The sequence below is a fragment of the Engystomops pustulosus genome, chromosome 4, assembly GCF_040894005.1.
Source record: "Engystomops pustulosus chromosome 4, aEngPut4.maternal, whole genome shotgun sequence".
In the NCBI taxonomy this organism is placed as follows: Eukaryota; Metazoa; Chordata; class Amphibia; order Anura; family Leptodactylidae; genus Engystomops; species Engystomops pustulosus.
Genome location: NC_092414.1, coordinates 49,902,772 through 49,929,381, shown reverse-complemented (window position 1 = coordinate 49,929,381; position 26,610 = coordinate 49,902,772). Strand labels below are relative to the sequence as shown.

The 26,610-nt window shown below is 41.1% G+C and overlaps 2 protein-coding genes across 3 annotated transcripts in view; one reads left to right on the top strand and one right to left on the bottom strand.

Annotated features, from left to right (window-relative positions):
- Positions 1-194: 194 nt before the first annotated feature.
- Positions 195-19,979, top strand: HMMR (hyaluronan mediated motility receptor). The gene is made up of 21 exons (XM_072145882.1): positions 195-395; positions 910-1,008; positions 1,559-1,647; positions 2,181-2,258; positions 4,156-4,344; positions 6,056-6,142; positions 6,232-6,343; positions 7,192-7,257; positions 8,243-8,316; positions 8,817-8,903; positions 9,464-9,561; positions 9,814-9,900; positions 11,828-12,006; positions 12,212-12,360; positions 12,453-12,667; positions 13,402-13,506; positions 14,105-15,577; positions 16,842-16,917; positions 18,929-19,105; positions 19,208-19,370; positions 19,805-19,979. The coding sequence occupies exons 1-21, from the start codon at positions 350-352 to the stop codon at positions 19,822-19,824; spliced, it is 3,669 nt and encodes a 1,222-aa protein (XP_072001983.1). The 5' UTR covers positions 195-349; the 3' UTR covers positions 19,825-19,979.
- Positions 19,980-20,376: 397 nt separating this feature from the next.
- The window catches only part of LOC140126423 (F-box/LRR-repeat protein 21-like), a 29,702-nt gene continuing 23,468 nt past the window's right edge, over positions 20,377-26,610 (bottom strand). For both annotated transcript variants that reach the window (XM_072145883.1, XM_072145884.1), the window contains one exon: positions 20,377-23,094. In XM_072145883.1, the coding sequence (XP_072001984.1) occupies positions 22,451-23,094 (644 nt within the window). In that variant the 3' untranslated portion in view covers positions 20,377-22,450. The remainder of the gene's footprint in view (positions 23,095-26,610) is intronic.

Sequence of the window (26,610 nt, the reverse complement as noted above, 5' to 3'; positions counted from 1 at the left end):
GAAGGGCGGGGCCTCTCTGGAAGTGGGTGTGGTGAGAATATCTGGGTCGTGTTATTACCACTTCTCTGCTTCCTCCTGCAACGCGAAGACACACCCCTTTCCCGAGACGCTCCGCCCCTTCGCTTGACATCATAGCAACTGTAGCACCCGCCGCTAGATATATGTGAAGTCGCTTGTGATTGGACCGTGCATGATGATTCTTGATTGGCTGTAGCGCCCGTTGCTGCTCGGGAGTAGCGCTGCTATTGGTTGGCTGAGCTTTGCGCAGTTTTTAAAGAGGAGATAGAGGCGAGAGTTGGGATTTGTTATTGCTGGTTGTGACTCGGGGCCGGGACCGGCGGCTACAAGAATGTCTTTCCCTAAGGCTCCTCTGAAGCGCTTTAACGAGCATGTCGGTATGTATGAGCGCGGTGTAGGTCACCTGTTCACACAGTGCGGATTCAGTGACAGCTCTAGGTCTGTGGTTTATATATGACGACTTGTATTGAAGCGTCTTACCAGTGCACTCCATCGATTAGCAGTATGTGGTCTCCCACCCTCCCTCAGAGTATTTGCCCTTGTTGTGGCTGCCTTCATAGTGAAGGCTGCGGATGTCCCATAGCTGCTAAGGCCGTGTTCACACCTTGCGTTTTCCCTTGTTTACTGACAAAACATGTTTGTTTTTAATTCAAACCTTTGGGTCTAAACAACTGTGTTTGGTAGATGCACCTTCCTGAAATGATCGAATATGTTTCAAGATGAAAATCAAATGCATGGTGTAGAACCACAGAAAATATTGCGTTAATAACTTTGACAGCTATGGTCTTTGAACCATGAAGGATTGAGTAATCAAAACTTACTACAATCCTCTTCTGACCTCTGGGCCTGGGTGATGACCTCCTATATCAGGTGACATGTTCTGTTTTGCAGGCTGCGCTCCAGCTCCAGGATCCTATGATGTGAAGGTATTAGACGGCCTGAAAGGACCTGTATCGTTTGAAAAATCTCAGCGATTCAGAGCAAAGAAAGGTAAATTGTCGTAATTAGAGCTCAGACATGGGACTGATGTGGATAGAAATGGAGTAAAATCTCATCCATTGTGCCGGTACTATGATAACTGGTTCACACGAAAAAACATTTGCTTATAAAAATGTAGGCAAAGCCGTCATGATGATGCTCGCAATAAAGAGCAGCAACAAACCCTATACTTCAGGCCAAAACTGGGCATATGCAGCAATGAATATAAGTCATGCTCGTCCAAATCCATGTCTGAAAGCCAAACAGATTGTGATCCCGATTTTTCATTGAACGTTCCTGGAGATGTAGTAATTTGGTTTCTCACCCATTCTTTCCTCTGTTCCAAATTCCCACCTGTCACCATTCCCTTGGTGTTGTAGAGTCTCCTTCCTTTCCGGCAGCTATGAATATATGTATAAGTGGGTAATATTTGTACCATGTGTTCTACTTGTCATGTCACCCAGTGACCGGCTCTCAGATACACTGCAGAGTAATGTATTCATAGGGATGCTATTTGTGTGGTGTTTTTCTTATGTAAAATGTTACATTTTATGAACTTTAGATTCAAGTGCCGAAAGTCAGAGCATGGACCGTGAGGATGAGCCGACTTCCCCAGTGCGTCTTCGCAAGCATTCTTCTCTTGGCTCCACAGTAAGTGATATTTATCCTCCAGTCTTACTCCAGCAATGAGACACAGGTTTGTGCTTCAAAGCTAGTAAATTACATTGGTTTGCGGTTTCCTAGCATGGTATAAACTAATGCCCACTTTTTTTTAACCTACAAAGCTACCAGGTAAGATTAAGAAGTGCTTTAATGCTTCTAGAAAGAACAGATTTTTTTTTTTTTTAGGTAAAAAATGGGTGGTCATTGGTTTGTTCTGTGCTATGGGAACCTGTCAGTAGTTTAAACAACTCAAAAGGTGGTGACATGTTCTCTTTAAGCTTTTGAATATGGGAGCCAGGGTGTGTAAAAATAACAGACAAGCTATACTTGCCTCCCTAATAGCTGCGCCACAAAACGCTTGTGTGCGACAAAAATGCGGTGCAGACACTTCTTAAATAGGTGTGCAAGCAGCTTACACTAGAAAGAACGTGCAAAGCCCTTAGTAAAGGCGCCTCATTGTGTGTAATTGCTTTACTTGGTCTGTAATATGAGACTTTACTAATACAGTATTTCTCTGACAGCCAAACTTGAGGCAGAAGCCTGAGAGGGACACAGAATTCATCAGAGAAATGAAGAAACAGAAAGCTCTGGAGAAAGAGGTAAGGGGTTAATAAAAGCATCCAGAAGGTTTTGGCCGGCGCCACACAGGGCGCTTTGTCTGCGCTTGCAAACGCAAAGTCGCGCCCACCGGGGCGGGCCTCGGCCCGATCGCATCGGCGTTTCTATGGAAACGCCTGCGATCGGGAACGAGCCGCCGATGTTTTGCGTTAATTTAACGCGAAACACCGGCGGCTCGTTCCCGATCGCAGGCGTTTCCATAGAAACGCCGATGCGATCGGGCCGAGGCCCGCCCCGGTGGGCGCGACTTTGTTTGCGTTTGCAAGCGCAGACAAAGCGCCCTGTGTGGCGCCGGCCTTTGGCTATATATCCATAATGGTCCCTTGCATTGTGGAATATGTATATTTTGTCGACTTTGATAGGTGTGATATATATTTTATGCGGTACCCTACTTAAGGACACACAACTTACAGGCGACTCCTAGTTAAAAACAGACCCCTCTGCCCCCTTTGACCTCTGGTGAAGCTCTCTGGATGTTACTATAGTCCCAGACTGCAATGGTCGGCTGTACGGAGTCTGTAATGAAGCTTTATTGATAATCCTTGGTCTCACTACAGCAAAAACATTTCAATTGTCATGGGGCAAAAAAATTGTCTGGATCTACAATGATAAAATATACAGTTTTGACTTGCATACAAATTCAAATTAAGGACAAACTTATGGAACCTATATTGTATGGAACCCGGGGACGGCCTGTAATATGAAACTTTTATTCAAATGAAAATGGCTTAGTCGTAGGTTTAAAGGTTTTTAGACCTAGGAGACTTTGGCACAGGCGAGGTAAAAAAAAGCAACCTTTGCCCTGATTCCTGCATTGCTCTGGTATTTTTTTGGCACCGCACCTGGCTGGAAGTTCTGGAGACCTGTTTTAGCCAATGAGTGCCCTGCCTCTGGAAAAATCCTTTAACCCCTTCAAGGCTGTGGATGAAATGTCAACGGAAATAGTATACAAAATTAAATAAAAATTTGAAGATGTATGCTTTTTCTTTTTCCCCATTACATTTTTTAAATGAGCGGTAAAATTGTATAAACTTTAACGGAAATATGTTTTAAGTATGTACAGTGTGAATCCATCGCCATTTTCTATGTACAGAGGGTGCATGTACTATTGCTATGGGTTTTCTACAGGTCTGTCTGCTTTCTGCCTTCGGCTGACAGTCTGGCTCACCTCAAATTGTCCTATCTCCTGAACTGTGGCATCTAGAAACTTCTTTCTGGTGTCAAATTAGAGTAGAATCTCTACTTTAATAAAATATCTGGTGTGTTTAATGTACTATTATTGTGTTTCTATGTGAAACAGAACCAGCGATATCAACTCTTAAAGTTAGTTGGAAATCAAGTTCTGTATTCTGTTTTATTACTGTAACTCTAATATAACATCGGGATTGTGTTTGGATATCCACCTTAAATTTGGGGATTCTCTCATTTAAAAGAACACCAAATGTGTGTTTCTAGGTGCTATGGTTCATGAGATTTGACAGTTGAAAGTTTGACACTGCCATGGTGTTTATATACGTGCTATCTGCATAGGGCATGTGCAAATTGGACACCTACAGCCATATGGCAGTCTTAATAAATGTATTATTTGATTCATAGAAATGAACAACTGAGGAATATCAAAACCCCTTAATGGCCTTGGTTGATGGCAGTGATCAGTCTACTTTTAGTGATCAGTCTCCTTTGTTGTCCACCATAAACAGTGCTGTGCAATTTGCATGACCTGTATTACTGAACTTATTTCCATATGTGATAAGACAAGGCTAATGCGTAGTCCAGGCATGGGCACTGCATACCACTACACCAGTTTTCTGTGTATACTGACTAGACGCAGCTCCACCTCTTTATAAAATGATTGACATCCTTTGATTTATGCATTAGATTCGTTCGCTTATGAAGGAACGTGCTGAGCAAGACAAGAAGCTTCAACTCTTGGAGGAAGACTTTAAAAAGACTGAACTGAAGCTGGTCTCTGCTGTGCGCGAGAAAAGCTCACTAGCTGCAAGCATCGTGTCTTTAGAGAGGCAAATGACCGACTTGACTAAAGCAAATGAGTTGTTAAAAACCAAGGTAACTACAAGGAGAGAACAAAGCATTACAGTGGTTTGTCTGGGTTTAAATAATATAATATATATCATGGCAGGGGGTCTATAGAAACATATTGCAGCAAAGGATTACCTGTAACACCCGCGATCGGTGCCAGCACTGATTGCGGATGTTTTCCCGCCGATTGCCGCCGGCAGCATTGGCACCGCCATCTTGCCGCTCCCTGTGACGTCATCGATCCTGTCTCGTTTTAACTTATTCATTACAGTGTGCTAATTATTGTAATGAATGAGGAGGAAAATCCCCACATACTGCCATACTGTAGTGTGGTGGCATATGATTGGATTAATCAGACAACCTACAGTTAAAGTACCCTACGGACTCTGAAAAATAGTATTAAAAAATTATATTATTATATAATAAAAAAAACCTGAAAATTGTAATTGCCCCGCTTTCCCTAGAACTGATATAAATATTAATAAACCGTAAAAATCCTAAACACATTAGGTATCGCCGCTTCCGAAAATGCCGGATCTATAAAATATAATAACTGATTTTCGCTGTGTTTAACCCGTAGTGGAAAATAGCGCCCAAAGTCGAAAAGGGCACTTTTTTGCCATTTTGAAAAATATAAAAAAAAGTGATCAAAAGGTTGCACAGTTATAAAAATGATAGCAATGAAAACGCCATCAAAAGTCGCAAAAAATTACACCACCCACAGCTCCGTACACCAAAGTATGAAAAAGTTATTGGCGCCAGAAGATGGCAAAATAAAAAAAAAATTGTCCAGGAGGTTTTAATTTTTGTAAATGTATGAAAACATTATAAAACCTATACAAATTTGGTCTCCCCGTAATCGTACCGACCCAAAGGATAAAGCAGACATGTCATTTGTAGGGCACAGTGAAAGCTGTAAAGTCCAAGCTCACAAGAAAACGTCACAAATGTGGTTTTTCAACATTTTCAATGTATTTGGATTTTTTTTCCCGCTTCCCATTACACGGCATGGAATATTAAATGGTCACTATGAAGTGCACTTTGTTACGGAGAAAATAAGCTGTCGCACAGATCTTTATGTGGAAAAATTAAAAAGTTATAGATTTTAGAAGGTGGTGAGTGAAAAATGGAAGTGAAAAAACTATAAAGGGCCTGGTCGTTAAAGGAAACCTACCACTGCTTATGGTAGGTATTAGCTGTAAAAACCGGGCACCAGCTTAGGGTGAGCTGGTGCCGGAGCTTTCCTTTGCTAGTGTTTTAAACCGCTATATCGCGGTTTAAACACATTTTGATGAACAGACCCGAGGTAGCTTCGGCGCTGCGCACGTCCGTGCGCGCGCGCGACTCCTCCAGCACTTCCTATGGAGGCACGCACACGCACGGCCACGCGCAGCGCCGAAGCTGTCTCGGGTCTGTTCATCAAAATGTGTTTAAACCGCGATGTAGCAGTATAAAACACTAGCAAAGGTAAGCTCCAGCACCAGCTCACCCTGAGCTGGTGCCCGGTGTTTACAGCTAATGCCTACCATTAGCAGTGCTAGGTTTCCTTTAAGGGGTTAAGAATCTTGTCTTTGTGGAAATACCCCTTAAAGGTGGTGGAGGATGCACAATTTCGTGATCTATTCATTTCTGTGGTGTTTACAATAATGTGTTCTCTTCTTGTCTGTTTCATTTGACACCTAGACATCCCATTTAAACACTTTACCTGAACTTTTTTTAATGTAATTTCTGTTTCTAGTTTTCTGATGACAGCTCAAAGAAAAAAATAAACAGTCTTTGTGCCGAATTACTGGAGGCAAAAAATAAAGTGGATGCTAAAGACAAGGTTGGTGTGGGTTATCTTTCCTTTTCTTTCATTTTTATGCTGTATTTTTCTATGTAGGCTGTACTTTTAAAATTTTTGTTTAATTTCAGGAAATTAATGGTCTTCAGGTAAACTTTGAAGGACAAATCCAGGCGCTTCAAGCTACTTTGGCTGCCTCCAAGGCTGACGTGCAAGGTCTTAAAGAAAAGAATAAACTTCTAGGTATGTTGTAATGGGAAGAAATGTGACTGCTCTAAGTAATGGGGACATCTTGTCCCTCTTACTTTACCCCCATAATAACCATCGTTTGTCAGTGGCAGCTGCTGCTGTCTCCATTGCTCGGGTATGTCCAGTGTGAGAATTTGGTGATCTTTATTGACCAAATAAGCAATGGACAGAAAATAAGACTTGAGGGAGGCGCATATTGCCCGGTTCTCAATGTAAAGGGAACCTGTCACCAGCGAATGTCCCTGCGTTCCCACAAACAGATAACCTTTCAGGTGTCTTCATACATGTGCCATTGATGCCTCTATCCATGGAATTAGACCCACCATTCTTCTACAAAAAGACTTTTATTGCTGCATTCTTTTACTAAACATCCAATCATGGAGGCAGGAGGCCTCGGCATACAGTCAAGCTACCTGTCCTATCTGACACTCCGAACACGGCCCCCTCGGGAATGAAGAATTTGAGACCGACATTGGCTGTGTGTGATGCTGAAGAGAACTTGGCTCCCTCAGGAATCCCCTCCAGTGAGTCACACTCAACACAGCCAGCATGTCTCAACCCTCTCATTCACACCACATTCCGGCATTCTATTTAGAGAGTCAAAGACAACTCCCTTGTTCTTTGGGGTCCAGGTTAGCATTGCCTGTGTCAAGATATGGGGTGGATTAACTGTATGCTGGAGCTAATAATTTTACACACTGTACCTGCCTTAGGTGGTATTCTGCCTTGTCGTCCCCTCTTTTGTTAAACCTCAGTGGGGAAAAGCTGTGATAAATTTGGACACTGTTCTGAGTAATGTGAACGCTGCTCTGTATCTTAAGGTCCTTTTGTCTGCTCTTCAGATGAGAATTGCCAAGAAGCAGTTATGCATAATGAATTCTTGGAGAAGGAGATTGACCAAGCACAAGGTAATATCAGTATTCTTATCTATTATCTTTAAGGGAATCTGTCTCCAGAGGGCTGTTTTTAGTAGTGATCAGGTTCCCACGGACAGTGAGGGTGCATTAACGTGTTCAGTTTTGCGGATGCAATTTTTTAAGTCAAAAGTAGGTTTGGATCATGATGAGGTGAGAACGTATTGCTGAAAGATGCTGTTCCTCATCTGTTTCCAACCCACTTCTGATTTGGATATCAAAAATTCATATGAAAAACTGAACATGTGATTTTATATGTTAAACTTTACCTGCTTCCCTGCCAGCTTTCAGCTTCAAGTCCCAGGGGTATGAGGTCCATGGAGCAGAGACCCCTCCCCTCCACCCGATGTAATCAATCGTCATACTCAACAATTTAACTTAAATCCAACATCCCTGTCTCCCCCCCCCCCCCCCCCCCCCCATTTCTCTTCTACTCTTTCTGACTGCAGCAAGAATATTTTGCACTTGTATGGTCAGCAGCTAATACTTGCCATGTGCAGAGAGCCATAAAGATGGGCGACTGTTCTTTACCGCTCTGTTTGCTTGCTTCAATTAGTGAGAATAGAAGGGGGAGGGAGGAGCAGGAATGCTGGATTTGAAGGAGGATGACAAGTGATTTCCTCTTCTGCAGGGGAGGGGACTCTGATCTGTGGACCTCACACCCCTGGGACTTAAAAGTGAAAGCTGGCAAGGAGCCGGGTAAAGTTTAATCTAATTTTAACCACAAAGTTAGTAAAGCATAATGCAAAACTGGTTTTACAAAATCTCTGTCTGTGGGAACATGGTTACTACTAAAACCAGCCCTCCGGTGATAGGTCGCCTTTATTGTTTACAGATGGCACTGCACACAGTGCAAATATATGCATTGGCATAACAAATTTGGTTTACGTTAATTTTTGAAATGCTGCACTGAGGGAATCCTTTTCTTGCACATTTCAGTCATTTCACATAATTGAGGTTCCAGTTTTTTCTCTTCCAGCATTAATTTTACAACTGCAAGGAGAGAATAAAAATCTTGAGGAATACTTGTCAAGTGCCCACGAAAATATGCAAGTAAGTTCATGTGCAGTTAGGTTGTGTTTTATTACTTACCTCTATTTCGTTTCTACAATCTTAGGGTAAGGGTTATTCATTTTATAAAGGCCTTTTAGGGGTGATCTGATCATACTAATATGTTGGATTTACAGAGCTCTTTCTAAAGATCTTTTTATACCTAGACCTGTGACCAGGACAAGGTGGCATCCTCTATGCCTAGAGGAGAGGCGATTCTATACCATCACCATAGACAGGGATTCTTTACTGTAAGAGCAGTGAGACTATGGAACTTTGATACTTTGTATCAAGTTCAAGGTGGGCCTGGATGCCTTTTTATAAGACATCTGCTGCAGACCATAGCACAGTGGCAATTTGCATCAGATTTTTTTTTTTGCCTGCTTCTGGACCGACCATGTACGATTATAACTTGGAATGATGGGCATGATTTTTATTTATTTTATTTCCAACCTGATCTATGACCTGTTTTTGATGAAAAACAATGCCAATTTGCTTTTCAGAATCTTAGGATACAAATAAGTGCCCAAGAACAAGAATATGAGAGCAAGTTACAGATGGCAACGTCTCAGATCTCTGAGCAGAGCCTGGTGAGTGTACTGCCAAGGTTATTTGGAGCTGATCAATAGAGAAATCTAAAACTGCTCCCCCTGTATGGTGCTTCCTTGTAATCCAGCAACTAGGAAGGCCTCGGTCTTGCAGTTTCTAAATGGAATTGGGAATTATAATGAGTGGTTAAGAAAGCACTCTGCTGCTCTTTATTATATATATGAAATATTTGGCAACCTTATGTGGCCCTGCTCTGTGCACTAAACAAATAAAGCAAAACTGTTATGTGAACTGTTTCAGACTGTTATGGGAAATGCTTCACAGTACACTTATAGCCTAGTGGTGACTCTAATAGAACTATACACAGTATGGGTGATCTAAAAGGTCGCATATTTGTAATGCTGTGCTGTCAGGGCTCGACACCAAAACGGAAAAATCAAAACAAAAAAAGGTTGTACAAATAATTGTTAAAAATGCCCACGGGGCAGGTTAAAAATCCTAGTCAGTAATACTGTATTTTACAATTCAATTGTTTATAAATTTTATATTCTAAAGAATTGTCTGATTTCTCCCCCACACCCACGTTTTTTTTCTCTTATAGGCCCTTGCCAGACTTGAAGATCTTGAGCAGAAACTCCTACAGGCTCAAACTGATTTGAAGGAGGCGCTACAAAAAATCTCTCAACTTGAAGGAAAGCTGTAAGTCCTTTTATCAACTGTCTGGAATACATTTAACTTTGCCCCAAAACTTCCTAAACACGAATGCTCATCGGTATCCTCCCCTATGCTTGGTTGATTAGACCATACATGTGTTTATGGGGCTCAAGTCGAGGGTCCGACTGCCGTTGTGTAAATCGTGTGAATAGTTGTTTTTAGGTTAATGAGTTGCAAAACTTTAGATTCCTTTTAAGACCAGTTCCTGGTGAGTGATATGTATGTTTCTTTACACAGTGCTGAAACCGAAGAAGAAAGAAGCAAATTGGTTCAGGAAAAAGCTAATACTGAGGAGAAACTGATTGCAACTCTGGAGCAGATGAGGTAAATGTCAGAACAACTGGACCCTTTACCTTCCACGGTTGCTTCCTCTATTAATGGCTTAATATATGCAATAAAAGTTTCTTATTAAATGCACTCATTGACAGAACCCACAACCGAATTTCTGCCAGTGGTCAGATGTGTAAATGAGCATCAGTGGGGTTAGAACCTGGGTCCTGTCAAATGAGGGTGTAAAATGGCTTCCCTATTTAGGATGGGCACAAACGTGTGAAACCGCCTGTATGCCAGCCACACTACCACGATATGGGTTGCATATGTTCCCATGCTTATCAATGAGCAATATGTCCATTAATTTTGATGGATGTATTGCCTGCTCATCTAGGAGGTAAAGATAAAGCAGCTCTTCCACAGTAAGTAGAGGCACACCACACTTCTCCCTATGGAGAGGGAAGGGGTGAGCAGCGTGCTCGCCCAGGCTAGGGCCAGGTGAGCACACATCAGTGTGAAAATGGTGTTGGGAAGTGTGTGAGCATTATTTACATGAGGGCGGATTTGCCCTGAACAGGCTTTGGACAGCCATGACAACTCCCAAAAAAGTTGTTATATATTAGTATTATATGCAAGTAATTCCAATATTTGAGCAAATGTAGAGAATATCTTTTGATTCCCAGGTTGACATGAGTAGTTCCCAGCTTGTATGCATTCATACTTCAATACCCAACACACAGTATAAAAACTTCTCCAGAGCAAATGACAACTTCAATGCTCTTAATGTCATGAAAGGTCCTTCAGCTCTAAACCTTTCATCTGTTTCTATGACGTCTTCCCTGCAGCATGTAAAGGCCCACTGCTCAGAGCTAGGAAGAAACACTTTGTCTTTCCTGTAATGAAATGGTTACAAAGGACTGGTAATATGGGAGCTTCAAAATGCAGGAACTTTTTACCATGGATTTTTACCATGTAACAGCAAATCTGTAGGGTAATGCCTTATGACGATGTTTATGACTATCGTGGACACATTACAGGGAAAGCGACACTTCTTCTTTCTGCAGATTGTGGGGCAGAAATCAACCTTTACAATGCAAATGTTGAGCTCACCTTTCCCAAAAGTTATCCTATTCGATGAACCCATTTTCCTACAATGTGCTAACAGAAAAGCTATGCAAGGCAATACTGTATGTTTACAAACCCCTAGCAAAGATTAACTACCGATTTTCTTAGAGCAGTGGTGGCGAACCTATGGCACCGGTGCCAGAGGTGGCACTCAGAGCCCTTTCTGTGGGCACCCAGGCCTTTACACCAACACATAGTTTGCCAGATACAACTCACGGCTTTCTCCTGCAGTCCAAGACAGCCCAGAACGTGCCATGCTCGGCGCTATTTTAAAGCAACATCCTTGGCTGCTGGGACTACATGAGGAGCTAGAAGGGATGGATAGAGATGGATTGTCATTTGAGTACCTGCTCTGGGTCTCCTCATTCTTCCTCTTCAGGGCACCCTGGAGGGAAGCTGCAATCCAAATTTCTCCATCTTTCTATTGTATTGGTGAACTCAGTACACCAATATGATTAAAATCTGATACAGCAGGGATCAATAAGTATAAACTACTGCTTAAATTGTCATGATGGCACTTTACGACATACAAGTGGGTTTTGGTTGTAGTTTGGGCACTCTCTCCAAAAGGTTCGACATCACGGTCTTAGAGTATATATTTTTAGGTACAACAAAACAATGCTGCAGTACTGAAACCCACCACTAGGTGGTAATATACGTAAAGGGATACACAGAGGACCCGTTAACTTTTATACTTTCATAGATGTTGAGTCCAATAAGGCTCACTGGACTCTCATCCTGTGCCTCCTCTCGCGATGAGGTTAGGTAGTGAAGCCGGGATAATACTAAGTTTAATATTTAGTGACCAAAGCTCCTTTTGTCTTATAATGACTTAACTGTAGAAATCCCTTTCCAGTAAGGTCATCTTGCAAGCTGAAAACTACAAGCAGCTTATAGACCAGGCTGAGCAACGTATAAAGCAGAAAGACCTGGAACAGATGAGCCAAAGGGACAACTTTAGCCAGAAGGAAGAAGAGTTACTTGCCAAAATAAGCGATCTAGAGAAGAATTATATTGTACTATTGCAAGAAAAGGGTAAGCATCTGACAATACAAAACTGGTCTGTAATAAAAGTGATCTCATTTTTACTGTTAGTCTTGGGATGCTCCATGTTTTTGTGTTATATTATAACCTACAACAGAGCATGCCAAGTTTGAGCAAATATTGTCTGAAGAGGTGGTTAGCATTTTATTTCACAAACTTGAAAGTAAATATTCTTCAATTATTTTATTCATTTCAGAAAATCTCTTGACTAAAAGTCGCACAAGAGAGAACAGTCTTTCTGCGGAGTTGGAAGCCTTAAAGCAGACTATGAGCCAGGAGGATGGAGAGCGGCAAACCTTACAAAAGCGGGAGGAAGAGCTGAAAACTCTGCTTGAGAAAGAAGGCGTAAGTGAGACCCAGAACACTGAAAGCTATAGGCTTGTCCCAGTAAGCCTTGCATCTTGGTATTGAAGACGGTTGTCCACCTTACTCCTTAGGAGACCTCCAGTGCTCTTAAGATGGAACTGCAGAAAGTGCAAGAAGAAATGATGAAAGAGAAGAGTCTTCTGGAGGATGAGCTTGAGGGGGTGCTGGATGAACTAGATAGACTGCAACAACAGGAGGAAGAGGCAGAGAAAATCATTCTCCAGTTAGAGAAAGTCAACAAAGAGAGGGGCGAGGAGCTGGCTCTTCTTGAAGAAACTCTGAAAGGGTGAGCCATGCTACTGTATAAATACACATTGCATACAGTGGCTACAGAATGTATTCTGACCCCTCTTAAATTTGTTCACTTTGTTTCATTGCAGCCAAATGGTAAGATGCCATATTTTTTTTTTTCCGCCTAATTAAAGTACACTATGCCGCCCCATCTTGACAGAAAAAAATTAAGAAAAAGTAGATACTAAATTAGCAGAGTGTACATTTAATGATAAAAAGAACTTTCTTGATCTTACCAATTGGCTGCAATGTAACAGAGTGAAAAATGTATAGAGGTTGGAATTGTAAATGTTCCAAGAATTTAAACTTTCTCTGCATTCGGGCCACACATTTTCTCACGGAAGACATGTCTCCTTTAAGCCCTGGCCCTCCAACAAGACGATTGACCTGAAAGGTTGAAGAAATTCTAATGGTGGATTAGGTGGTCTTTATGCACTCTAGAACATCCCGGAAAAAACGACCAGTTTTGAGGCTAGTTTTGGCAGTTGTGAGTGCACCACATCCTAAATGAATGCAGGGGAAGTCCTATAACTGAATTGTACTGGTGCGTTAGCTGCTGATGCAAGATGCCTGATGCATCTTGTATTAAAATCCCAACTTAGACAATGATTAACCTATGGCATAAAACTAGATAATGTGTCTATAATATAGATAACCAATGCAAGTCAAATCTTTAGAACGGTTTATCCAAATTGCTTCCCCACTTTTTGACTCCTCTTGTCCTTACAGGAAAATTCAAGAGCTGGAAAAGGCTGAAGAGGCACACAAAAGGAAAATGTCAGAGCTGAGTGAAGAACATGTAGTCACATTGTCTAAACTTTTAGAATATGAAAGGTACTTGTAATGTTGCCAGTAGATTGGGTAGATTAAGTACAGAAATGTTGTTTCTACACTTAGGACTTTTTTTTTAATGTAATCCATCAAGGGTTTTCTTGAATAGGTTTTGATATACAGGCAGTCCCCGGGTTACATACAAGATAGGGTCTGGAGGTTTGTTCTTAAGTTGAATTTGTATGTAAGTCGAAACTGTATATTTTATAATGGAAGTTCTAGACAATTTTTTTTCTTTTGCCCCAGTGACAATTGGAGTTTCAAAATTTTTGGTGTAATTGGGCCGAGAATTATCAATAAAGCTTCATTACAGACATCTTACAGCTGATCAGTGCAGTCTGGGACTATAGTAACATCCAGAGAGCTTCACCAGAGGTCACAGTGGGCTGAGGGGTCCGTCTGTAACTATGGGTTGTCTGTAAGTCGGGTGTCCTTAAGTAGGGGACCGCCTGTAGTTCATTTAAAGGGTGTTCTGGGGATATCCTAATCAAAGTCCTTTAGTATCGTAAATAGTTGCTTTCTAGATTTTGTATCATAAACTTAGCATATTGGTTATAACATTGTGTATCAAATTGCTTTTTCACTTTATTCCTATGCTTAGTTCCCAGGTTTCTGCCACAACAGAGATTAACTCTCTAAAATCAACTAATGCTTCCCTGTTAGAAAAGTTTGCTCTGGTGGAAGATGAAAAAATGGTTTTACAGCAACATCTTGAAAGTAAAGAAAAGGATGTTAAAGAGATGGAAATGCAAATTTGTAAACTTAAAGAGGAGTATACCCAAACCAAGGAGGCCTTAGAAAGCCAACTGCTTGAGGTTCAGGAGTCATCGAAGAACACTGAGGAACGATTTAAAGCACAGCTTGTCGAGCTCCAAGAGACCTCGATAAAAACTGAAGATGAATTTAAAAAACAACTTCTGGAACTTCAGGAGTCTTCAGCTAAAACCAAGGAAGCATTGGAGGAGCAGCTACACGAGCTCCAGGAGTCTTCAGCTGAAACTAAGGAACGGTTAGAGCAGCAGCTACACGAGCTCCAGGAGTCTTCAGCTAAAACTAAGGAAGGGTTAGAGCAGCAGCTACATGAGCTCCAGGAGTCTTCAGCTAAAACTAAGGAAGCATTGGAGGAGCAGCTACACGAGCTCCAGGAGTCTTCAGCTAAAACTAAGGAAGGGTTAGAGCAGCAGCTACATGAGCTCCAGGAGTCTTCAGCTAAAACTAAGGAAGCATTGGAGGAGCAGCTACACAAGCTCCAGCAGTCTTCAGCTAAAACTAAGGAAGGGTTAGAGCAGCAGCTACATGAGCTCCAGGAGTCTTCAGCTAAAACTAAGGAAGCATTGGAGGAGCAGCTACACGAGCTCCTGGAGTCTTCAGCTAAAACTAAGGAAGGGTTAGAACAGCAGCTACATGAGCTCCAGGAGTCTTCAGCTAAAACTATAGGAGATTTGGAATGGCAGATTCTTGAACTCCAGGAGACTTCCGCAAAGAATAAGGGAGTGTTGGAACAACAAATATCAGACCTGAAATGTGCAAAGGACATATTAGAACAGCAGTTTTCTGAGCTCCAAGAAACCTCAAAAAAGGCGAATGAACAATTGCTGAAGCAATCCAAGTTTCACGACCTTGTAGCAACAACTAATGAAAAGCTGGAGAGACAACTCTATGACCTGCAGGAGACCTCTGCAAGAGTAAAGGAAGGGTTGGAAAAACAGCTGCTTGATCTGCAAGTGTCCTCCAGCAAAACTATATTTGAGTTGGAGCTTCAAGTCCTTGAGCTGCAAAAAGAAACTTCCAAATCCAGAAAGCAAATGGCTCATCAACTTGAGGAAATGGTGATAAAAGAGAAGGAAGCAATGGAGAAGGAGCTGGACATTGCTTCTAACAGAATCCGGAGAGAACTGGAGGAGCAACTTCAGGAGCTGCAGGAATCTTCAGAAAGAACAAAGGGAAGTTTAGAGAAGCAAGTAAAAGACCTTCAGAAGACCTTGGCTACAGCAGAACATAAAAGGGATGAGAAAGATGGTGAACTTGAAAGTCTAAAATCCCAACTGCAAGAGCTGCGAGAGGAATATTCTCGGTAATTAAATACAATTCTTATACAATAGAGAAGGGACAGAGGACTCTCCTGAAATGTTAGTCAATGCTAGTATTCTCCATGAAATAACTATTCTGGAAAATGTTATAACTGTAGAGCCTTTACTCTTTTTTTATTCCTCCTGGATACTCTCCATTAACTGTGATAAATGACGATTGCAGACTCTCGCTCCCAATATTAACCGATTGTCAATCAGTTTATGAAGAGGAATAATTGAGAATCAGAGGTGTTTCAGAATTATTTTGAGGAGATACTTAAAGGGAACCTACCACCACGAAACTACCTATAAAGGTAGATCGGGTGGTAGGTGGATCAATAGGACGTGAGGATAGCCCTTTTAAGGGCTAATCCTCACGTCCCCGCAATGTTTTGAAAACTTTTATTGCCCCAATATTAAAATTTTCTTATGCGGCTACTGGGGCGTGGAGTAGCCGCATCTGAGGTTACACGAGGCGGCTACTCCACGCCCCGGTAGCCTCTTTTCTCCTCCTACCAAAAATCTTCGGCGCGCAGCTACGAGGAGCTGCGCGCCCTCGTCCGGCACATCTGCTGTCTGCGCAGAACAGCAGGCCCGCGCCTGCGCGGTCACTGCTACGGAGTCGGAGCTGCACAGGTGCGGGCCTGCTTTTCTAATATTGGGGCAATAAAAGTTTTCAAATCATTGCGGGGACGTGAGGATTAGCCCTTAAAAGGGCTATCCTCATGTCCTATTGATCCACCTACCACCCGATCTACCTTTATAGGTAGATTTGTGGTGGTAGGTGCCCTTTAACTAAATCCACCACCAGGATCAAGGATCATAAACCAAGCACACTTGCATGCCTTGCTTTTCCAAAAAAAGGCAGTAAAAGTATGCAAATGAGCCTCAGGGGCTCAGGCTTCATTACCTGCTATGGAGCCAAGAGCCCCTCATCTCATTAGCATTAGTTTTTTTGCCCTTGTTTTTACTAAAAATGCTTTAAAAATGACTGAATAGGAGATCCTGTCAGAGGAGCACAAACCTGCATGTAAGAGTGCTTGGTTTATAATCCTTGATCCTGATGGTAGATTTGCTTTAAGTATTCACTATTAGACATGCCATGTGTGGTGCCCAAATTCTCCTTCCTTAGAGGTCTATTCAAAATGTGCTTGATGTCTTTTGAAATAATATCCTGAGTAAGGATTTGATGAATTGTAGATTTGAGTCCTAATTGTTATGTAACCATCATTGGATCTAATGTAATTTCTTTCTTTCACTACCACACAGTAAAGTATCTGAAGTCAATGAGAACAAGTGGCGTACATTGTTTGAGGAGCTGCAAAATAAAGTGCGGCCTTTTCAGGTAAGCTTTACAACCTGGTTAAAGGGGTTGGTCACTTTCAGTAAATCATTCGTTCTCCATCACTTCCTCATGGTTTTCTTGATCTCTGCTTGCTGTACTTCTATAGAAAGCTTCTATGTTTATCACAGCAACATTGACAGATTCTATCCACTGGAAGCTGTGAAAAATAATGGCGCATGCACCCACAAGTCAATCACAGCACCATGGACCGATTCTATCCACTGGTAATAAACATTTAAGCATTCTATAGAAGCAAACCAAGCAGAGCTAGAAAACGGTGAGGAATTGATACAGAAAGTATATTGGAAAATTGTATAACTTTTCTTTACAAAAAAAATTTTAATTCTTTGCTGGAAGTGGACAATAATAGCTATATTCATGCAAAGTATCTGGCCTGCTAGAAGTCACCTTTCCTAAGATGAGTTGGTTTTAGAAGTTGAATCACTTTAGATGCCCTTGGGGGCTGTGATGAAGTGTGATTCTAGGTATTACAAATATGAGAATCTCCTCAGCTTGCATCAGGGCAGTGGCCTTTTCTTTAGTAGTAATATTGGGAGTACTGCAGGTTAAGAATATGAAGGGTCTTATTTCCCTATTTGTATAGTGCATTATTGGATAGACTGTTAGAGGATCAACTGGCTGAGGTGTGTAGGAAATGAGAGATTCCGGTAGTCGAAGTGTAGCAGGAGCCCCAACTGTTCCTCCTTCACTGGGCCTGCAGGGCTCTATTAGTGATGTGGAAAATGCCCTTAAGAGGGTATGCTTGGGGTCTGTTGTATGGCTGAAGAAGGGGGTGGGATGCATATGCTGTAGGCATGTCATGTTCTGGACCTCCGTATGGTGGAAGCCAATATGGCTGACCTTGTTTGGTGTTGGAGTCCCAAAGTGTGGGTGTGTGGAGAGTCCACCGGGTATGGGGGGAGATCATTAAACTACAAAAAAACTATTGTTTGGATGTAGTTTAAGTTATGTTACAAGGGGCTCTGTTAATAAATTCCAGAAAAGGTGGAGGAAGTGTATTTAATGCCCAGGACTGGTGTCTGAGGAGCTGTAGCACAAATGAATGGGATGGTTAACTGGGAATATAATCAATATTGTGCTTGAAACGAAAATTGGAAATTTGTCTGCAGCTCACATTCCCATCTATGTCTGAATATTTGCATTATTTAGGTATCGCCGCAAAGAGAAAACAAAAATGTAGAAAGCATAAAATAACGTTATTAGATCACTTGTAACAAATCCATCTTAAAGAGACAACATACACAAAGTCATTCAGTGTTCAAAATAAGTAAATATACATAATAAATAGATCTCAATAAGCCGGTATAGAAGGTCTAGTCCTCTGGAAAGTCAAGGTATTTGCTTACAAACAATTATTGCACATTACCCAGAGGGTAAGGGACCCATACACAGGTCTACATACACACATACCCCTGATGAAGCTAGGCTAAACATGTGTCCACCTTTGATCTGTTTATAATGTGTCCCTTGTCCTCTGTTATTCCTCTGGGTAATGTGCAATACTTGTTTGTAAGCAAATACCTTGACTTGTTCTGAGGACTAGACCTTCTGTATACAGGCCTATTGTGATCTGTATTATGTATATTTAGTTATTTGACCATTGATGTGTATGTTGTATGGGTTTGTTTTAATTGAGTTAATAAACTGTTATTGGTTTCTAATAAAATGTTTTTTGTTTCCTCCTTTTTGTGGTTCTACCTAAATAATGCAAGCATTTAGAGATAGATGGGAATGTGAACTGCAGACAGAAATTCAATTTCAGTCTTGCATGTCTCTAGGTACTATACAGCACCCCCTTAATCTTGACCCTTTCAGGTAAGTCAGGTAAAAATGAGCAGATTAGTCATGTTGCCTTAAAAGGCACAGTTGCCAAATAAATGTAAAGTAAGCTGTAGTATGTGCAGCTGCTAAAAAGGAAGGAAGCTGTCGAGGGTCCCCTATAAATCGCTCATCTTTTATCTTGTGTTAACTTCTGCTTTATCTGCTACAGCAACAATTGGATGCGTTTGAAGCTGAAAAAAATGCCTTACTAAATGAACACGGAGCAGCCCAGGATGAACTGAACAAGCTTAGTGACGCCTATGCCAAGCTGCTGGGGCATCAGAATCAGAAGCAGAAGATTAAGCACGTCATGAAGCTAAAGACTGAGAACACAGAGCTTAAGCAGGTACTGGACCCACAAGGTGGCCTACACATAACCAAATTCTATCCCAGACCATTTTGAGATGCAGTTTATTGAATAATAGAACATTTTTATTTCTCCCCATAGGAGGTGGCCAAACTGAGAGTTCAGCTCTCCAAGGAGAAGCAAATAGAAAGGCAACTCCAATCCCATGTAAATGAACTGCAAGGTGTAAGAAGGTTTGATCCATCCAAAGCATTCCAGCATGATGTCAAGGAGAACGTTTATCCTAAAGCTCCATTAAGAGATGGTAAGACCAAGCTCCTTGTGTGTCTGACATGGGGCAATGTAGTAGCACGGCCAACCTGACCTGTTTAGCCTTCTGATCAAGTGAACCTTTACCAGTTCCTGCATGGTTACTGATCTTCACACAATTCGTATTGCACAAAGATGGCGCTTACCGGTCTTCTATACAGTTTCTGGGTTCTGCTCAGACAAGCCTGCATGTATTAAGAGAATGGGCCAATCCCTCATCTGCAGTTAAAATGAACTCTTGGGATTTTGAACACCACAAGTTAGATATAGAGATATTTGCCTGGCAGTACTATTCTATATTAGAAATCCCAATTTTGGGGGTTTGGCATACTCAGACCCACTAACCCCTTCACTGCTAGATAAAATTTCACAAATAGGAGATATGTTTTATGGACCTGGATGTTAAATGTGTTTTGTTTTTCATTACAGGAAACAGAAAAAAATTCTGATGAGACCTTCTTCTGCCTGTACTTTGTGTAATGGTTTAAATGTAGTACTGTACATTTCGATCACTTGTAAATCATGAAAATCCATTCTTAAACTTGTATACTCTGCGCTTTCTCTGCTTTTATTGTCATTTAAATAAAGTTTTAATCTATCTTTACGCACGTAACATTTTGGTCTATAGTAGGTCCTCCAGAGCAGTAAAAATCTCAGAATGAATCACTCAGCGTGTCAGTTCAGTCTCAATAGTCCAGCACAAAAACACTTAAGGCAATATCCAGCGGAACTCGCAGCACATTTGCTTGTGGGTAATGGGCCGAAGTCTGATAGATCCATAAGCAGCAGAACTTTCCGAATAAAACTTCTCATGGACATTGGGCTTACATATAAACAGTGTTTAACCCCTGCCTTTATAGTTTTGGCTTATTGTGACACTTGGAAACTTTCCTTGCCTTCACTTACTACCTAAACCTATGTTTGTTTCAGTCAGGTCTTTGGAGCCCTAGAACTAAATATGTCCGAAGGTAAACTTTTAAAAAGATATCACACAATAATCATAAGGTAACTTGGATTTTATTATCCTTTGTATCAGGTCACCTACATATTTGTGAAATTAGACTCTTGTGATCACATTTCCGAGTTGTCTACTCATATTCCAGGTCACATGAAACTGAAGACTGAGTCTATATTTGGTGATGAATGGTAGACCTGCCCATAAAGAAATTCCTTATATAATGGAGTTGAAATGGCTCAGTGGATTCACATTACAATTTTAGTCTAGTAAAGCATTACATACTGAAAATATTAGAAACCCAAAGGATTACACATTGCAATATGATTTCTCAGGACGACTTATGTAAGCATTTAACTCTATTCCAGTTTTCTTCAACAATGGTATCCCACTGACATCCTGGTATTAAGTTTTGGGAATAACTAGCTCTAGATTTCACATATTATTCTCCTGTTAGACATGAGTAGATTTGGGTAACTATTAACTCAATTTTGATGCATAGTTAAGGGCTGCCCTGGTCCTAGCAACTCATCAAAGCAGCATTGATTTTGCACACTTATAAGATGCCCTCTTTATTCAATAATGAGATACATGTTAAAGCCCCTGAATATCACAATGAGCCATTATTCAGATAGCTACTGTATAACCTCTGACGCACTCTTAAAGTGGTGACGCATAATGTTTTTAGGCCATTTTTGGGCTGTTTTTAGTTGGTTAGTTTTCAGATCGTAAAAAATGCATGAGTATTTGACAGGTTTGACCAATTATCTTAATTCAAACTGGTCAAAAACTCATGCGTTTTTTACAATCTGAAAACGCATAACTAAAAACGGCCCAAAAATGGCCTAAAAATGTCAGGATTTTGCGCAAGTCTTGAGCCAAAACCAGGAATGGTCCAAGACATGTAACCGATTCAGATCTTTCAATTGCACGTTTTCTGTGTAGGTTCCACTTCTGGCTTTGGCTTAAAGGACAACTACTATCAGTTTTATGGAATGAAAATATGAGGCGCTCCGGTGATGTAGCTGAGGCGCAACAAGCTAATTAGAATAATTTTCATAACTATTGCCACAATCGCAACATATAGTTCTGAAAAAAGGAGGAATGTAACTTGGTCAGTGAAACTGATGGTAGAGGATTTTTAAAAAGACTGATTGAATCCTGATCGATTGCAAATACAAATTAAAAAGAGAACATTTACTGCGGAATTAATAGAAATGTACAGTCTTAATAAATATATATATATCTCATATTGGATCAACAGACTGCAAAACATTGGGGGAGATTTATCAGACATGTCTCAGAAGAGAACTATTCTAGTTGCTCATGGCAACCAATCAGCTCAACTCTCATTTGCCCACAGTGGTTTATAAAATGAAAGCTAAGCTCTGATTGGTTTCCATTAGCAACTAGAACAGTTAGGCCTCAGACACTTCTGATAAATCTTCCCATAATGCCCATAGCGGCACCGTAGAATACCAATGGTTCTGTCCAACGTAGACTTGTATGATTTAGCATTGTCCACTGTGTTCCTACAATTTAGCAGTGCGCCCCTTGTGGTCTATGTCTGCTCTGTTCATCCATGAACATGGCTTACATTTGCTTTCTTATACTGGATCTATACCTTTTCCTCAGTACAGAAATTAGATTTCAGTCAAGTACCTATGTTGGGTATATCGGTTATTCCATGGGACATAAGGTAATAAGAGACAACAATCATATAAGTAGATCTTTATATAACAGATGTCCTACATCATGGTCATTGTGTTGGACATGGATGTAGCTTTAGAAGCTTCAGGACACACATTCTATTGTAAGTGATCTTTCTACTATGGTAAAAGTCCACCATAAATACTGTAGGTCTGCTAAGAGCCTAGAAGAACACTAAATAGAATTGTCCATAAACCAGGCACTATAACAATATAAACAATCTATCCATAGCAGCTGCATCAGTAGAAACCATCGATCACTGGCCCAGCAATCTCCTAAAATGATTTTATGTTTAAATAATGGTTTTAGTTCTGAAATGCTTTTGTGTTTGATTTATATGACATTTTATCTGTGTAACTTATAATTGCATAGCAAGCAAAAGTAAGACACGTCTGAAGTCTCCGCTTAGTCTACCAAGTCGGCATCATATCCGGGAACCACATTCTTCCAAGGTGCTTTGATACTTCAAAATGAATTTGCTCCAGGTTGTACTTGTTGTCAGGAATAAGTACCTCCTCCATGATGGACAGCTGTGTCAGTCTCCTCCCACACATTTTTACAAACTCCACAAATGCACTGCACGAAACTTCACACTCTCCGAGGCCGATGGCAGTCAAGTTTTTACAACGGTCGGCAATCCGGATGAGCTCATCGTCCAATGGCTGAAGTCCATTTGCACAAACCACCAGCTCAATCAGTCGTGGACAGTTCATGCCGATACGCCCCAGCATTGCCTTACTCACTGCCCGCCCAAAGTAGAGGTGAGTAACTGGAGTCTCCTCTCTGAAGAATGCATCGAATTCCTCTTCGTACAGGAAGAAGTACATGACGATATTGACTTTTGGAGAATGCCTGATGAGAGCGTCCCAACTTTGTTTCTTTATTGTGTGAAATTGGGTTTGACCTGGATTTTCACTGACTACGTCAATGCGCAGATGTTCCAGTCGGACGTGTTTCTCAGTGGAAAGAGCTAAGAGTAATTCATCGCTCAGAAGATGGTAGTTCAGGGCAAGTTCTCTGAGTCCGTGACACTGATCAGCCACACACAAGATTCCTGATATGGAAGGAAAAAGAACAATTGTGTTTAGTATCTTAGCTTAGTACCCCCCCCCCCCCCCCCCCATGGCTTTGTTCATACAAATATAAAGACAATGTGAATACCCTCTGAAGATATGACATATTTGGGTATTTGGGGTACACATACTACGGGGTAAGAACCTAGGTGTCATGCATGTTACGAGTATCCTGGACAAGAGCAGATCATTTACTGTATCATCTGTTGATCTATGTAAACATCATATTTTGTCCTCATGATCTTTTACCTAATCCCACAGCGTACAGACATACATTGTATTCTTTATTCTTCCTCCTTTGATCTGCATTACTGCTGGAGGTGTTAGTGACACTATTATTATCTTTGTTCTGGTTTGTATATTCTTTACATTTTATACTCCAACAGTTACAATTGTCCCTTTGGAACCAAGCATTAGTCTGATCTGACGCCCTTGGTAACTAGGAATGAGTGGGCCCCATAGCTAAGTTTTGGCTGGGGCTCCCTCCAACCATAGGTCCTGAGTGTTACATGGGGGTTTCCATTATCTTTTTCTATAATGGAGGAGAATAACAGACACCGGCAGTAAATGAAGAATGTAATAATACTGCTGGTTGCTGCACAGGTTTCTCTGTTATAAGTGACGGTAGCAGTTCTGGCGCTGGGGGAGGGGCTTCTATTTACTGCCGGTCTCTGTTATTTCCATAATTTCCTTAGGGAATATGGGGGGACATTAATCATAGTGGGTCTCAGGTTCGCCTGTTTTTGCGCCTGGTTTGCTCTTCTTTTTGGCTCCTGATCTATGATGGATCTGGTTCTGCCTTAGTAAATGCACTTTGGATTTGTCGCATGTCCCATTCATTTGCGCCTAAATTAGCGCCAAATTTGGCGCAATTGTTAGATCTCATTTGTGAGCAATAATGAAAGGAGACTGAGAAAATGTGACAGAACGTTCAGGGTTTCATCTCTGCACAAAAAAAAATATCATTATGATGCAAATGCAGGGACTAAATGTGACAGAGATGTAAAAAAAAAAAAAAAAAATTCTTGCTGAAATGAGTCTTTTCCCTTTTTATTGTAATTTACATGAAATGGAGACTGATAATATTCTCAGATCTGTACAATAAGACAATAATCACTCCCAGAGATGATCCCATAGACAATGATGAAGTCGTGACTGGAGAAATTTTACATTTTAAAACTGCTCCGAAGTATTTTCCATGTTGCATAGAGGTTATTCTTCATTTGGGAACCGAAAATGTATGTTTTTAGTAATGAAAAGGGAAGTTTTTTTAAAGTACACCTGCTCAGAGCAGGTGCATTTTCTGCGCCTATTTTGTGCCTTTTTAGGCGCACTTTTGTGATAGATCCCGTGCAAACATCTGTTTAGGACGCACTCACTATGTCAGATAAGGCGCAGAGACTCAAAACCACTACGTGCCGAACTTTGCCGTGCGCCAGAAATGGCGCATAAATGCGCCTAATTAACGAGATGCGCCAGATTTTCGCGTTAAAAGACGCTCAAAACAGTCTAACTGACTATGATTAATGTCCCCCCATATATACTGGTTTGGCTTAATCCCACATCATATTTTTAGACTTCTTGAAGAAGATAATGGAAACCCTTGATGTTGGTGAGAACCATCAGTATGGCTACTCCTGCTCAGTATCAGTGTATGGGCCATGTGTCCTTATCAGCGACTAGTCAGGAGTTTTAACCCTTACACTGCTTGTCTGAAGAGTCGTTAACCGCAATAAAGCAGGGGAAGGGTTACATTTCTGGAATTCTTGCATCATTTTAATAAAGTCACTAAGAAGCAGGAACAGCAGAACCCTCCAATACATCCGCCATCTGCTGCAGAAGCCCCTGATACACAAGCCAACTACCATATTGGTGGCTGCTCAGTGTCCGACAAGACAGAAAAATGTCACATAAAGGGGCTGTTACTGCTTAGTCTGAACGTGCATCACATTTATCACTGACTGCGTCACATTTATCACTGACTGCACCATATTTATCACTGACTGCACCACATTTATCACTGACTGCCCCACATTTATCATTGACTGCCCCACATTTATCACTGACTGCACCATATTTATCACTGACTGCTCCACATTTATCATTGACTGCACCACATTTATCACTGACTGCGTCACATTTATCACTGACTGCACCACATTTATCACTGACTGCACCACATTTATCACTGACTGCATCACATTTATCACTGACTGCACCACATTTATCATTGACTGCTCCACATTTATCACTGACTGCTCCACATTTATCACTGACTGCTCCACATTTATCATTGACTGCACCACATTTATCACTGACTGCTCCATATTTATCATTGACTGCTCCACATTTATCACTGACTGCTCCACATTTATGATTGGCTGCACCACATTTATCATTGACTGCACCACATTTATCACTGACTGCTCCACATTTATCACTGACTGCTCCACATTTATCATTGACTGCACCACATTTATCACTGACTGCTCCACATTTATCACTGACTGCTCCACATTTATCACTGACTGCACCACATTTATCACTGACTGCATCACATTTATCACTGACTGCTCCATATTTATCATTGACTGCACCTTATTTATCACTGACTGCATCACATTTATCATTGACTGCTACATATTTATCACTGACTGCATCACATTTATCACTGACTGCACCACATTTATCATTGACTGCACCACATTTATCACTGACTGCACCTTATTTATCACTGACTGCACCACATTTATCATTGACTGCACCACATTTATCATTGACTGCTCCACATTTATCACTGACTGCTCCATATTTATCATTGACTGCACCACATTTATCACTGACTGCATCACATTTATCACTGACTGCTCCATATTTATCATTGACTGCACCTTATTTATCACTGACTGCATCACATTTATCATTGACTGCTACATATTTATCACTGACTGCATCACATTTATCATTGACTGCACCACATTTATCACTGACTGCACCACATTTATCATTGACTGCACCACATTTATCACTGACTGCACCTTATTTATCACTGACTGCACCACATTTATCATTGACTGCTCCACATTTATCATTGACTGCTCCACATTTATCACTGACTGCTCCATATTTATCATTGACTGCACCACATTTATCATTGACTGCACCACATTTATCACTGACTGCACCTTATTTATCACTGACTGCACCACATTTATCATTGACTGCACCACATTTATCATTGACTGCTCCACATTTATCACTGACTGCTCCATATTTATCATTGACTGCACCTTATTTATCACTGACTGCACCACATTTATCACTGACTGCATCACATTTATCACCGACTGCACCACATTTATCACCGACTGCACCATATTTATCATTGACTGCACCACATTTATCACCGACTGCACCATATTTATCATTGACTGCACCACATTTATCATTGACTGCTCCACATTTATCATTGACTACACCACATTTATCATTGACTG

Coding starts and splice junctions, on each gene's coding strand:
- HMMR (XM_072145882.1), top strand. CDS start 350: ATGTCTTTCCCTAAGGCTCCTCTGAAGCGCTTTAACGAGCATGTCG. Junction 12,007..12,211: donor TGTACTATTGCAAGAAAAGG/GTAAGCATCTGA, acceptor TATTCATTTCAG/AAAATCTCTTGACTAAAAGT. Junction 19,371..19,804: donor TAAAGCTCCATTAAGAGATG/GTAAGACCAAGC, acceptor TTTTCATTACAG/GAAACAGAAAAAAATTCTGA.